The sequence below is a fragment of the Elgaria multicarinata genome, chromosome 3 (assembly GCF_023053635.1).
Source record: "Elgaria multicarinata webbii isolate HBS135686 ecotype San Diego chromosome 3, rElgMul1.1.pri, whole genome shotgun sequence".
Taxonomy (NCBI): Eukaryota; Metazoa; Chordata; class Lepidosauria; order Squamata; family Anguidae; genus Elgaria; species Elgaria multicarinata.
The window spans coordinates 16,243,675-16,257,449 of record NC_086173.1 but is presented as its reverse complement, the minus strand read 5'-3'; the positions used below and the strand labels follow the sequence as shown (position 1 = coordinate 16,257,449).

Here is a 13,775-nt window from a genome sequence, read left to right as displayed (position 1 = left end):
GCTCAACATGTGTGTGATGCAGCTGCAGAAAAGCTTAATGTGATTTAGGGCTACTGTAATAGAACCGTAGTATTCTGGTCATGAAAAGTAACAATTCCAACTTATTCTCCATTAGTCCAACTTCATCTGATGCACTAAGTCCATTTCTGGGTACTACAGTTTAAGAATCATGCAGACAAATTGGAGCAGGTTCAGAGGAATGGGAAGAAAGTGGAGGCAGTGTAAATAGGGAAGCAATATGTGCAGTTGTTCCCATTACATGTGCATATGCTTAGGGGGCTTCCCGACAGAGGACTCCTAGCGCTAACACTCAGAAGGCATTGTGCCGCTATTTTTTCTTCTTTCTTAATGGATTTTCTTCTGGAAAGAAAAACGATGGAAGAAGTGGGAAAGCACAGAAGGGTTACAAATTGAAGACAACATCTGCACCCCTTGTAACATTCTGTGAAAGCCTCATCTTGGAAGCACAGTTAGTTGCAGGCTAAGTCACAGTGTACCTCATGGCTTAGTTTCTACCTATGCAGTGCAATCCTGTTCACTCAGAAGTAAGCCCCACTGTGTTCAGGGAATGGAGATTAATCCACAGTATATTTAGGATTGTATACTTGAAGCCTAAAACAGACTCCTCATTTCTAGCTGAATTTTGAACCAGCACCCTCTAGTGGGGGAATCATTCTGGAATACATTCTACAATCTTTCACTTTATGGACAACTACATAGCCTAATTCTTCTCACTGAGGTGGTAAAGCGTGTCTGGACTGTACCACCCCAGGCTGCAGGCGGGGGCTCATAAGACTGAATGCTCCTCTCTCTAATCAAAATTTATGCTCATAGAAAAGGGCATATTTGCTCATAGAAAAGGGCATCAGAGGCAGGCATTTGGGCTTGGAGATTTCTCTGGAGAGGCCACCCAATATCTTACTCAGAGGGAGTGGTGATGGCAGCGGCAATGACATGTGACCTCCTGGCTCCAGTGGCAGGACTGGAGCCAGGAGGTCACCACCAATGGCTGCAGACTTTCTTCCTGGCATACCCTATTGTGTTGATTCAAATGATCAAGTGCTAAATTGATCATGGAACGCATTACCATCCTTGAACAAAGGGCAAGTCAAGAACTGTCCGCCTTCCCTCTTTACCCCCTTTCATTGTTTTCTCACTTTCTTTTTTTTTGTTTCTGTTATATTTACAAATTTAAAAAAAAGAAAGAAAAAGATCCATGTTGGTAGAAGCAAAGAAAAAATAATAATGGATCTGTTTTCATGTTACTGTGATTCCAACCATGGAAGTGCAATATTGTTGGACATAAAAGTTCTGCTTGGTTTGATACGTGTTTTCAAGGTAGAGGGTTCTATTGGCAGGAATGTGTGAGAAAAATAGTGGTTATGATTCTGTTGATTACTGATTTAATCTTCTTGATAGCAGGAAAAAATGCATTTGTTGTTAAGAGTTTGCTGTGTGTAGAACATGGATTGTATCTCAGCTCTGGCGGACACAAGGACCAGATCTACACCAAGCAGGATATAGCACTTTGAAAGCTGTTATGAAAGCAGTATATGATAAACGTTTATGGTTTTGTTCCCCCACCCCAATGTATGTTTTAAACTTTGTAAGGCCGCCCTGAGGCCCAGCATTGGGCAAAAGGCGGGATACAAATAAACATAAACATAATAATAAATGTGTTGGACTACAACTCCCAACATCCTCCAGCTTTTCTGGGGGATGCTGGGAATTGTAGTCCAACACATTTGGAGGACACTAGTTCGGGAAGGCTGCTCTGGGGGCTTCTCATCCCCCCCCCCCTCAGGTATTGGCTGTTCTGGAGGCAGAGAGGCAGCTCGGAAATTGAGCGCCCGGCAATCACGCGCGTCTGAACACCAGCAAGCAGGGAGAAGATGCTGGCCGCGCGCGCGCGCGAGGTGGGTGGAATGGGCGGCGGCGCGCAAGGCGGCCGGGCCCATCTCCTCCTCCTCCTCCTCCTCCACGTGATGCACCACGTGTGCTGGGGCGTCCTGCACCCAGCGCGCCACCATGGCCGCTCAGCCCCCTCTCTCTTCCTGAAAGCCGGGCACGGGGCGCGGCAGCGGCTGCTCGCTCCGCGTCCTGCACCGCCCCCCTCGCCGGGCTGCCTGGGCGCTGCTGCACGGCCGGCACCTAGCTAGCAAGTTGCCGTGGATGGGCCGGAGGGGCGGCCGCGGAAGACGAACGGCCGGCGAGTGAGCACGCGGCGGGTAGAGGAGTGGCGTGTGTGGGTGCGTCGGCGGGTAGGTGAACGGACGGGGATGGGGGCGGCGGGCCCGCCTTCTGGACAAGTGACTGGAGGGGGAAATGGAACCCGCCGCCTGCCCCACAAGCCTCGTGGTCGAGCTGGTCTAAATGAATGACGGTGTGTTATGACGTCACCCGGTCTGGCACGGGAGGGGATTGCAGCAAGCGGCATGACGTCACGCAGAAACTTAGCCTTCTCATCGCTGCAGCCTCTCTGGGGGATGCGCTGTTGTGTGATGCTTGCCCCCACGATGCTGTAAGGTCGCATTCTCTAACCTGGAGCCCTTCTCTGACTTGGCGTTTCGGATTGCAATGTCCAACAAGCCCAGCCAGCATGGCCAATGTAGTCGATGAAAGTTGTAGTTGAAAACATCTGGAGGGCACTCAGTTGGGGAAGGGTGTTATGGGGTCTTGGCCACAGGTGGCCAAGGTCTGCCTTTTCTCCATCACTCCACTGCAAAATCCATTCTCCGGATCTCTTTGAAAAAACCCTGATGGCAGAACTAATTTATTCATTGAACTGGAATAGGCACACTTTCTTAAGAACACAAAAGATAGCTGGAAGTGCAGACTTCCTGTAAATTGTGGATCACCTGTATAGTATACTTACGTAATGCCCTTCCGGGAATTCCTTTGATATAACCTTTCTTACTGGAAAGATGTGAAACACAAGGTTTGCAACCATCTAGATTGTAATCTGCGTCCCCTACATTCCTCTCCTCAATATGGATCTCCTTGTTAGGGACTTCTAAGCTAAAGTTGGTCTTTATGCATAACTTGTTGCAGTTATAAACTAAATAAAGTTTATACACAGCAATAAACTAAATAAAGGAGCAGTGTATTATAGCCTGGATGGTCAGAAATTTAGATCTCCAGATGACTGGAGCTTCAACTCCCAGAAGCCCCTGCCAGCATGACCAGTGTTCAGGATTGTTGGGAGTTCAAGTCCAAAACATCTGGAGATGTACTTCCTGCCTATCCCTGCATTACAGGATCAGGCCAAGGTATTCTTTGCAAGAACTTCAACTAATAAAACTAGAGGTCTGGTGGACTGTATTTTGCTTTCTGACCACTTCTGTTATAGTGCCCTATAATCTCTATCGTATTTCTGTAAAATGTTGAGTGATCGTGGGCTAGGAATCAGCACTACCTGGACGTATAGTCTCAAAAGGAGTGATGGGACATTACAAAGTCAGGGCGCTGTTTCCATTTTATCCAGTCTTCATTACACCACAACCACAGTGGGGCACTGTGTATCTCCTCCTGACAGGAGTTATAACATTCCCTTAACTCCTGCCATCCCACCCCCAGTTAGTTATATAAGTTCTTGGAAAGTTACGGACATCTCTTTACATCTGCTAGACGGCCGCTGCCATGGGGAACAAAGAAGGTGACTGGGAACTGAATCACAGGCAAAGAGGTAGAACCAAACAGCTCCCTGAATAGGATCCTACAGGAAGGATTTGACTTGTACAGGGAGCTAGAGGGTTTGCCTAGTGAAAGTGGATTTGCTAAATTGACCGAGATCCTTCTGCTTGTGCAGATGTTTTGGGACACGCCGACATTCATGGATCACACTGGATTGCAGGAGGCTGGTCAGGTATCTGCAGATGCCAGGACACACTTCAAAGTCTGCAGGTTCATTATGGAGGCAGGTGAGAGGGCTGCTGCCTTTTGCTTCCCCCTTGGTACGGCCGCAGAACCTACTGCCCCAGCCCTGTGAGAAAGGAGGGCTGCATTGGGAGGAAAAGGGTGTGAGGGCCCTGCTTGAAGGCCAAAGGGAAGCCCAGAGCCAGTGTTAGAGTGCTGGACTGGGACTTGGGAGGCCCAGGTTCTGGTCCCCACTCAGCCATGAAGCTCACTGGGTGCCTTAGGGCCAGTCACTGACTCTCAGCCTAACCTACCTCACAGGGTTGGTGGGAAGATAAAATAGAGGAGGATTATGTATGCCGCTTTGGGTTCCTTGTAAGAGGGGAAATACTAGTAGTAGCAGTAGGAGAGGAAGGACTGGTGGGCATTGTATGGCATTGTGAAAACCTTGCATTAAAGTAAATTTCTCTCGATTTATATTAATGTTCTTTAGGGAGCAATCCTATGCTCCCCACTCCCCCGACAGCTTCTGCGAGTGCAGAGACCGGGGTGGGGGGGCCCTTTCCCAGGGGTTGGGAGGGGAGGAGATGGGGGCAGCCGCGATATGCCGTTTCCTATGGCTACCCCAGCCTCCTCCTCTCCCCCAACTAGAGCACAGCGGCAAAGGTTGCCTTCGCTGTCCTCCCGCCCTGCATTGGATAGTTGGCACCCTCCGAGGTTGCCAACTATCCACAAAGGATTGCGCCCTTAACTTCTTAGGCAACTGTAATCAAACTGTAACTTTAATAACCTCTTTTAAAATGACATGCACTCCTCCTCTGTGAAGGTGGGAGAAAATGTACATCGCTTTTCCTTAGAGCTCCAGATGGAAAGGGACTGCAACTCCCATCATCCCTGCCATAAGGTTAATGGGAGTTAGAGTCCTAGCAACCTCTGGAGGGCCACAGATGCCTCACTGCTGAGCTGGAGGCTTCGTTTGGGGAGCTATGCAGTCGTTTGCTCTGGTGCAACTCCTGTTCATTTCAATGAGATTTGCCAATGGACTTGACCTCACCTTGTGGGTCAGAGTTCACTGCCGGAGGGAACTGTAACATCCTGTTTGATAGTGAAAGGGTGGGGGTTGCATCTTGCTTTCTCCTTCCCAGCCCTCCTGGGGGGTTGGGGGTAGGAAGATCCAGAAACCTCCTTGCTGCATCTCCCTTCTGATGACAGGTGTGAAGCTGGGCTTGCGCTCTGTCCCCATTGCTACGGCATGCACCATTTATCACCGATTCTTTATGGAGGTGCCTCTGGAACCTTATGATCCCTACCTAGTGGCCATGGCCGCCCTTTATCTGGCTGGGAAGGTAGAAGAGCAGCATCTGCGGACAAGGGACATCATCAATGTGAGCCACAGGTAAGGAGGACTGTGGGTGTAGACGCAGGACTGGAGGTATTAGGAGTGCGTCACTGTACACACAGCATAAGGCAGCAGTAGGTAACCTGGCACGCTCCAGATGTTTTAGACTGCAGTTCCCATTAGCCCCAGCTAGCATGGCCAGTGGTCATGGATTGTGGTCCAAAGCATCTGGAGGGTTCCAGGTTGCCTGCCCCTGGCTTAAGGCATACCATTTCTGTTAATGGGGAGGGGGGGCGATTTTTTTTGGCCAAGAGGCAGGGAAGGGTCTTGTGTATGTGTGTGTGTGTGTGGGTATTCCAGCAGTGGGTGGGGCTAAGTGCACAGGGCAAAGACAAGGACAGATGTTATTCTTACCAGTTTGGACATTTTCCCACCAAGCGTACAAAACACAGCTCAGTTTGATGCATGTCTCTACTCAGGAGAAAGTCCCAGTGCAACAGCTTTCATGCCTGCAAAAGCCCAGCTCAGTTCTATCCAATAGCACTCATGCATGCAAAGCACAGCTCAATTTGGGATATTTAAAGTTTCATTGCCTTTGAATACTCTTACCTATCAACCGCTTAAAGCAGCCTTCCCCAGTCTGGTGCCCTCCAAATGTTTTGGACTACAACTCCCATTTCCCACATGCTGGCTGGGATATGATGGGAGTTGTAGTCCCACACCTGCAAGGCACCAGGTTGGAGAAGGCTGGCTTAAAGGATTGAGTTGGTGGATCATGACCCACTGCGGCCACACCTTGACCTAAGGTGGGTCACACCACTGATACTCCTGCCATTTTTAAGAGACTTGGGGGCAGAGGGAGAGAGAGAGAAAACAGTAGGAGAAAACAGATAAACAGAGATTGGGAAAGGTGATGAAAGACACATATGATAAAAACCTCAAATGGGTTTCATCACATTAAAATACATTGAAACAATTCAAATTATTAAGTTCAAAGGAACAACACTCGTGATTCAGTGTACATTGCCTAAGTACATTGTAATGTGAGTAAGGTGGTTTGTAGGGTAACGGAGTCATGAACCAAAACACTGAATCACGAGTGTTGATCCTTTGAACTTTTATTATTATTATTATTATTTATTTATTTATATAGCACCATCAATGTACATGGTGCTGTACAGATTACACAGTAAATAGCAAGATCCTGCCGCATAGGCTTACAATCTAATAAAGTTGCAGTAAACAATAAGGAGGGAAAGAGAATGCAAACAGGCACAGGGAAGTGTAAACAGGCACTGGGTAGGGTGAAGCTTGATATTTTGAATTGTTTCAATGTATTTTAATGTGATAAAACTTCATGCATACATCATTTTAATGTTTTATAGCTCCTGACGAAGGGTTTGTGAACCCGAAACGTTGGGCATTTTATAACCTTTGTGGCAAGTTTTATACTAAGATGATTTATGGGTTTATCTTTGGATTACAATAAACAATTGATTTTGCAAGCACCAGAGCTTTTAGTCTCTCACTCAAGCCGACGGAAATTTATGTTGAAGAATTTTATTGCACCTTAGACTTAGGCTGAGACTGCCGCATTTTATGGATTTTATGTATGTATTTTATTGTATATTGGGGTTTTTAATATTATTATTGTGATGTTTTGGGCCATTGACTGGGGGTCTGGAGAAAGAGCCAAGTCAGTTTAATTGCAACCTGCAAGAAAGAACCCTGTAAACCTTCAGCCTTTTCCTCCCACCAGGTACCTGCACCCCCGGAGCGACCCTCTGGAGCTGGACACCCATTTCTGGGAGCTGAGAGACAGCATTGTCCAGTGTGAGCTGCTCATGCTACGGGTGCTCTACTTCCGTGTCTCCTTCCAGCAACCCCATAAGGTCCAGGCTGCACAGCATGGGGCTCAGGGTGGAAACAGGGGTGCATGAGTTGCATGGGTTCAGTCTCCTTCAGCATAGAGGGATTGGCCCATGGAGCCTTGGGGATCTGCTATCACCACCCAGGTGGGAAGAGGCGCTGGTGGGTTAGAGTAGTGGGAAGAGAATAGAAGCCAAAATCTTTGCCCAGGGAAGGGAGGGTGGACAAGACAGCAGAGAGGAAGGACAGCACCCAGGGATCCTAAGTGGGGCTGGAATGAGCCAGGCCGGCTGGGAGGCAGCACGCCTGCGTGTCCAATTCTTTGTTCTTGGCAGAGAGCAGGTGCAGTTGGATTAGACGGAGGGGATGCCGGTGTGGCGGAGTTGTGAATCGAGTGCTGGATTTAAATCCCTGACAGGCCACGAGGCTCACTGGACAAGTCATTCTGTTAGCTTAGGGTGCAACCCCATGCCTGTTTAGACAGAAAAACGTCCCACACCTCCCGGGATCCCCCCGCCAGCATGCTGGGACTTGTGACACTATTTTCTGTCTAAACAGGCATAGGATTGCACCCTTAACCTACCTTCCAGGGTTGTTGTGAGGTTAACACCACCACCACCCCACCACCCACCCCACATTACATTGAAGTGTTGTGTAATGATTGTTCCCCTACGAAGTGGCTAGGAGGATTTCAGGATTCATCAGGGTTTTTTCCCCCCTCTTTCTTCTCCAAACCATGGTGAGCTCACGCTGGAGAATTACCTACCTCTGGCTCTTGCCACGATTCACGCTGCCAGAGAGAACCAGCCTGGCACAGTGGAGTGTTGGACCAGAGAGACCTTAATTCAAATCCCCCAGCCAGTCACGGATTTCAGTGGGGCTGGCCTTAGGCGAGTCAGATTAACGGACCCCACACAGGGTGAATTATGATGATAAAACCGAAGGAACAGGAGTTGTGCGATTCCATCCTCAGTGATGGGGGGCTGGAGCAAGGGGCCTGTCAGCCAGTGGGGGCCCTTCAGGACAGTCTGCTGCAGACTTGGCCCTGTGCTGCAATCCCTATGGAAGCAAACGGGGTTGGGACAGGAGATGTTGGCAACAAATTCCACCCACTCACCACCCCGCCAGTGTTTCCAGCCAACCCTGACAGCTGCTCTCCTTTCTGTGCAGTACCTTCTGCACTACTTACTGTCCCTGAAGCACTGGATGAACCGGCACAGTTGGGATCGGACCCCGGTGGCCGTGGCAGCGTGGGCCCTGTTGCGGGACAGCTACCATGGGCCACTGTGCCTGCAACACGCCCCACAGCATATCGCGGTGACGGTCCTTTACCTGGCTCTGCAGTGTTACGGAGTGGAGGTGCCTGGCGATGCTGAAGCGGAGCAGCCGTGGTGGCAGGTAAGGGCGGGGCAGGGCAGGCCATGGGGCGGAGTCAGTCAGTGATGCGCCCCTCTTTGGCCCAGGCTGGGCTCGATCTTGGCGCACGTCCCTGTGGGCATTTTTCTCCTTGTTGAATTCACAGCTTTAGCACTGACCTGGAAGTGCCACACCTTGGCTATTCAGCCCCTGCTGTCACGTGGACTGCACCAGGGGTGGGGATCAGGCTGCTGGACTCCACTCCCCATCAGCCCCAGCCAGCGTAGCCAAAAGTCAGGTGGCAGTTGCAGTCCAGAAATGCCACTCTTGGCCTACCCATTCCACACTGGTTTGCTCTTGCTGGCTATGCAGGGACAGACTGGGGCAGGAAGGGGTTGCCAGGATGCCCCCTGTACCCCAACAGAGCTTTGTTCTTATTTGGGCGTGCTCAGAATTCAGGGGCCAGATGAGACAAGGAACTGGGTCTCCCACTTCATTCCCTCTTTTTTAAAATGGCGAGACCAGCCATGAGGTACTTGAATTGGATTAAGACCCTGGAGCTGGGGAAGGTTTCTTTTAACCCTTTGACCCCGCACTGTGCATTTTGGAAGACCTGCCCAGGCCATCATGAGCTGTGGTGCATGCTGGGTGCATGTGGCCACCATTTCTAATGTACGTGTCATACGAACCCGGCTACTGTCAGTTATTTGAGGGTTAATCAACCCTCGCATAACCCTTCTACTAAATGAGGGTTATTGATCCTGTGTTGCTCCCAAACTCTGGGACAGACTCCCTTTGGAGTTACGACTGGTCTCCTCCCCACTCACTCTGCATTCAGGAAGACGTCCACGATGCATCTTTTTAACTTGACTTTTTAATTTATTGTGCTTTTTAATGTTGCTTTTATCGTTTTATTCTTTTTATTTGTTTACTGTTTTGTTTGTTTATTTCTTTATTTGGACACCGACTTGGTTGGTTTTAGAAAGGGAACATAGAAATACTTTAAATAAATAATAAAACAACTATTTAGTCTCTCTGTCGCCTGTGGTCAAATGGTTTTTTTTTAAAAAAAAATCCTGTAAATCTGATTTCTACAAAGGGAGGGGGGGAAGTAGGCGGAGTACATGCACCACCAACAGTGACTTAAAGCACTTCCAATTTTCTGGAAAAACGAGGACCCATTGTTGTCCCCAGCCTTGATTCCTGTCCTGCTCTGTAGAACCTTGTTCCTCCTGTCTGGTTTTCTGTCCTCCTAGGTGTTCAGTGAAGATCTCTCCAAGGACATCATTGACCAGATTGTCTTGGACTTGATACGGATCTATACGTTGGATGCAGAAGTCTCTTAAGTGTACTGTCAGAAGGAAGCCTCGTGGCCCAATGAATTGGCCACTTCAAGCTAGGACTGAGGTGGCTGCTGTACGCTCGCCTGAAGGGACCAACACCAGATCTTCAACTTGCTCTCTTTGAGCCATCCAGTTGGACGTAATGGGGGCTTGATCAGCGTCAGTGCCTTCATAGAACTGGAAAGCTCCCGACCACGTTCCCTGTTGTCCTTGAACCACCTACCCGCCCGGAGTTATTCCGGAGCCTTCCATCTCCTACAAAACAAGGTTTGGGGTCCTGTTGAACTTGATGCTGGATCAGGGTTTGTAGTGGGAGGAAATAAGCAAGCAAGGAAAGGCCCTGTTGACTCTCGTGCTCCAAGGGCATTTTCCCTGCTCTTTCTGGAACGGTCCCCCCGCCAGAGCCTCCCGTGCAACCGCTGCTTTGCTCTGACGTAGTTGAGAATCTGGTTGGGTGTGTGACATCCCAGAAGAGACTGTGATAAATTGTGTGTGTAGAATGCGTTGTATCTGAGGAGATTCTGATGCGCAGTCCTGCTCTACTGATGTGATTCCTTTAGTTCTGGAGTAAAAATGGAACTGGACTATTGTATTTGCTCCTTATGTGTTTCTGACTCCAGTAATACCACTCTGTCCAGAGGAATGATGGGGTGAATGGATACAATTCCTGAATGGATGCCCCTTCCTGGCCTACTGTGATTATGAAAATCACCCTGTTCAGGTGACACACTAAGCGTTTTGAGCTAAACATTATGGCTTGCCAGTTGCTGCAAAAGGGTTAGTGGCCTAACCAGGGCTTAGTGTGTTTTCTGAACAGGCCCCAAGTTTCTCCAAAGATTAGAGGGGGGTGGAGTAGTCAAAGGTGAAATCCTCAGGCCACAGGGATCATTTTCTATGGCCCATTATACAGAAAAGAGGTGATGAGGCTGCTTCCAACCCAGGCTGCCTTTTGGCTTCCTAAATTTCCCTAATTTGGTTTGAAGGTCTTGGAAACACCTGTTTTTTATCCATCCCTGCTGGCAGGTCAGGTCTCCATTTAAAGTTCTTTAGAGTAGAAGAGAGAAACTGATATGAGTCTGGACTATAGTTAGTTAGCACACCATATAGAGGATATTTTGTCTCCAGTGAGGCAGGAGGATTTTAAGCATGCAGACTTGTGTGGGTCACCAGGTGAGTAGAAGCAGTGGAGCCCTGACTAGGGGTCCAGAGATCCTTTTCGGGAAGAAAATCTTACCTCCTAACTTACCAGAATGTCCAGCAATGCCATCTTTCTGTTTCTAAAGTGTTAATCAGAAACTGTCCATATATTTTTAGGCTTCCCTCTGTAATCATGAGGGCTAGAAACCTGTTCTTTTCCCAGGGACTGGTTGGCCACCGTGTGAACAAAATGCTGGACTAGATGAATGCTTGGTCTGAACCTGCGTGGCTCTTATGTTATTATTTCATGGGAGCTACTATATAGACAGTCCTGTAGTTAGTATAGTGTCGTGGCTGGAATAATATTGGACAAATTTACCACCATCACCACCCTGCAACTCATTTTACTTGCACGCGTTAATCTGTTGCTATGGTTTAGATTGTAAGATTTTTCCATGCAGAGTTTGGAATTTTTTTAGTCATGGAATCATAGAATCATAGAATAGCAGAGTTGGAAGGGGACTACAAGGCCGTCTAGTCCAACCCCCTGCTCAATGCAGGAATCCACCCTAAAGCATCCCTGACAGATGCTTGTCCAGCTGCCTCTTGAATCCAGTGTGGGAGAGCCCACAACCTCCCTAGGTAACTGATTCCACCGTCGCACTGCTCTAACAGTCAGGAAGTCAGGGGGCAATGAGCAAGGCAGGGTCCTGAAACTCCAACCTCAGTCATCTTATTCAGCCACTCTTCTCTCTTCTGAAATTTCACCAGGCATTGCATGTATTTTTAAACATAACACTGTAGCCATAAGGGCTAGAAACTTGCTTTGTTGTAAAACCAAAGTGGAGGTTTCAGGAAACTAAATTCTGTGCCTGTTCTGTTGATTTTCCCTTTTTTGTGTAATGTGGCACACACTCACCTTAATTCTGCCTGACACTTTCCTAGATCCTTTGATGACTGCTATAACAGTGGTCAGTACCAGCTGATGGAGTTCTCAGTGGAGTCAGTACGTGAGCTTGAGTTTGGGGAATCTTACCAGGAAGCTGGGATCTCTCGCTTCTTTGGTCTGTGTCCAACAGATATTGTAGAATGTATAAAAAGCAGCCTCTGGGGAGCATTCTCTCCCCTCCCCAAGCTTCTAAAATGATCAGGACAGTGGAACATTTCCCCCCCAGAAGCTGGAAGTTGGCACTTTCACAGTGCAATGCTATACATGTTCCCTCAGAACAAATCCTACTTTGTTCTATGGGACTTACTTCTGAGTAGACCCATATAAGTCTGCATTGTTCTTTTAGAAAAAAGAGGATATGACTGGCGTTTCGAAACGTATGAATACTGGGGAGAGACTAAATAAAGAAATTAAGTACCCTTTTTCAAAACACTGGAATTCTGCTTCATCCAATTGCATTGAATTGTGGTGGATTCAGGACCTGAAAAAGGAAATCTGTCTTCTGATATACAGCATATGAACAGATGCAGCTTCCTTATCCTGAGTTAGACCACTGGTGCATCTAACTGGGCCTGTTCAGAAGACCCCTTAAACCCTGCTGGTTAAGCAGCAGGGTTTAAGGTGCGATGTGTTTTGCTAATCCCTGCTCACTCACTAACCACAGTCGGGCCGCCTGCGGCTCTAACCATGGGTTCAAGTGTTGTGTGCATGGCTTGTGGTTAGTGTTAACCCCAGAGAACCACAGAGCCTGAAGTGTTGTCTGAACAGGCCCAGTATTGTCTACACTGGTTGGCTGCAGCTCTCCAGGATTTCAGCCATGAATCTTTCCCAGTCCTACCTTGAAATGCTGGAGATTGAACCTGGAACTTTAAGCATGCAAGGCATGTGCTCTACCACCAAGCTCTATGGCATCTTCAAATAAGGATTAACACTAGGCGGGGGAGTTCGCCATTAGTATAGAGGTTGGAGCAAAGTGTGACAAAAGGATTATGAAAGCTAATATATTTCATTGGTGGTCACTTAAGTGGGATAGCTTTGACTTCAATATGGTCCATTTACCACCAATATGGCTTAGATGGCAGCCAGGTCTATGGTTAATAATTGAGTCCAACTTAGCAACGCCATTTATCAGCGCTGGATGCTTTTAGCTGATGCTTTTGTGTTTTTTGGATGTCCTCTTCCATTTGGAAAAATGTACAAGCACTTTTTTTACTGATTTATTATTATTTTTTTAAAAAAACTTCATCCTTCCCCCTTTTTACTGTGGTTTAGAAAAAAAAATGTCCCCAACAAGAACAGAATCTTTCCCCCCTACCCCTTAGAATGAATGTCCTGGCCAGCCCCCGCCCCTCAGTCTTTGTGAAATAGCAGAACTCACTGGTAAACAGCTGGCAAATTTGTACAGCAGCAAAGTGACCTCTTTTTTTGTTTGAATTTTTTTTAAATATATATGTAATATTTGTTTCTATCAATCATATCTACAATATTGAATGAAAAGAAGCCCAGGCTGGGACTAAAGGTTTCCTTTGCCCCATTCCCTTTCCTTGAAAATTAAACACTTTAAATTTTGGATTTTATTTTCTTCTTTAAACACTCAGATGAGGAAAAAGAAACTTTTTGTTTGTTTGTTTTTGTTTTGTTTTTCTTGGAAAGAAAAGATGGAGACAAAAAGATTTACAGATGGGTTTGGCATTTGCCCTTCCAAGGAAGGGATGGCTTTTCTGACAGTGCTGCAGCTGGTATTTTCAAGCAGGTTTGCCCTGGGAAAATGCAGAGTATGTTCCACATATAGTAAATATTACAGACTTTTAGCCGTGGTTTTATAGGTGGAGAAAGCTGAAGTTGCTGTGGGTTGAGAGTTACTCGTCTCTGCAGCCCAAGACAAGCAGTCTGGGTAGCGTTAGCACCCGTGTATCGTGACTTCTGC

General features: G+C 47.6%; 1 protein-coding gene across 2 annotated transcripts; it reads left to right on the top strand.

Annotated features, from left to right (window-relative positions):
- The first annotated feature begins 2,182 nt into the window (after positions 1-2,182).
- Positions 2,183-10,346, top strand: CCNQ (cyclin Q). 2 transcript variants are annotated; one of them, XM_063119372.1, is made up of 6 exons: positions 2,183-2,261; positions 3,809-3,920; positions 5,068-5,251; positions 6,954-7,086; positions 8,234-8,461; positions 9,676-10,346. In XM_063119372.1, the coding sequence occupies exons 2-6, from the start codon at positions 3,809-3,811 to the stop codon at positions 9,763-9,765; spliced, it is 747 nt and encodes a 248-aa protein (XP_062975442.1). In that variant the 5' UTR covers positions 2,183-2,261; the 3' UTR covers positions 9,766-10,346. The 2 variants fall into 2 exon arrangements, with proteins under 2 accessions (XP_062975442.1, XP_062975443.1); XM_063119373.1 differs by having other exon boundaries at positions 2,231-2,249.
- The last annotated feature ends 3,429 nt before the right edge of the window (positions 10,347-13,775 follow it).

Coding starts and splice junctions, on each gene's coding strand:
- CCNQ (XM_063119372.1), top strand. CDS start 3,809: ATGTTTTGGGACACGCCGACATTCATGGATCACACTGGATTGCAGGAG. Junction 3,921..5,067: donor CAGGTTCATTATGGAGGCAG/GTGAGAGGGCTG, acceptor TTCTGATGACAG/GTGTGAAGCTGGGCTTGCGC. Junction 8,462..9,675: donor CGGAGCAGCCGTGGTGGCAG/GTAAGGGCGGGG, acceptor CTGTCCTCCTAG/GTGTTCAGTGAAGATCTCTC.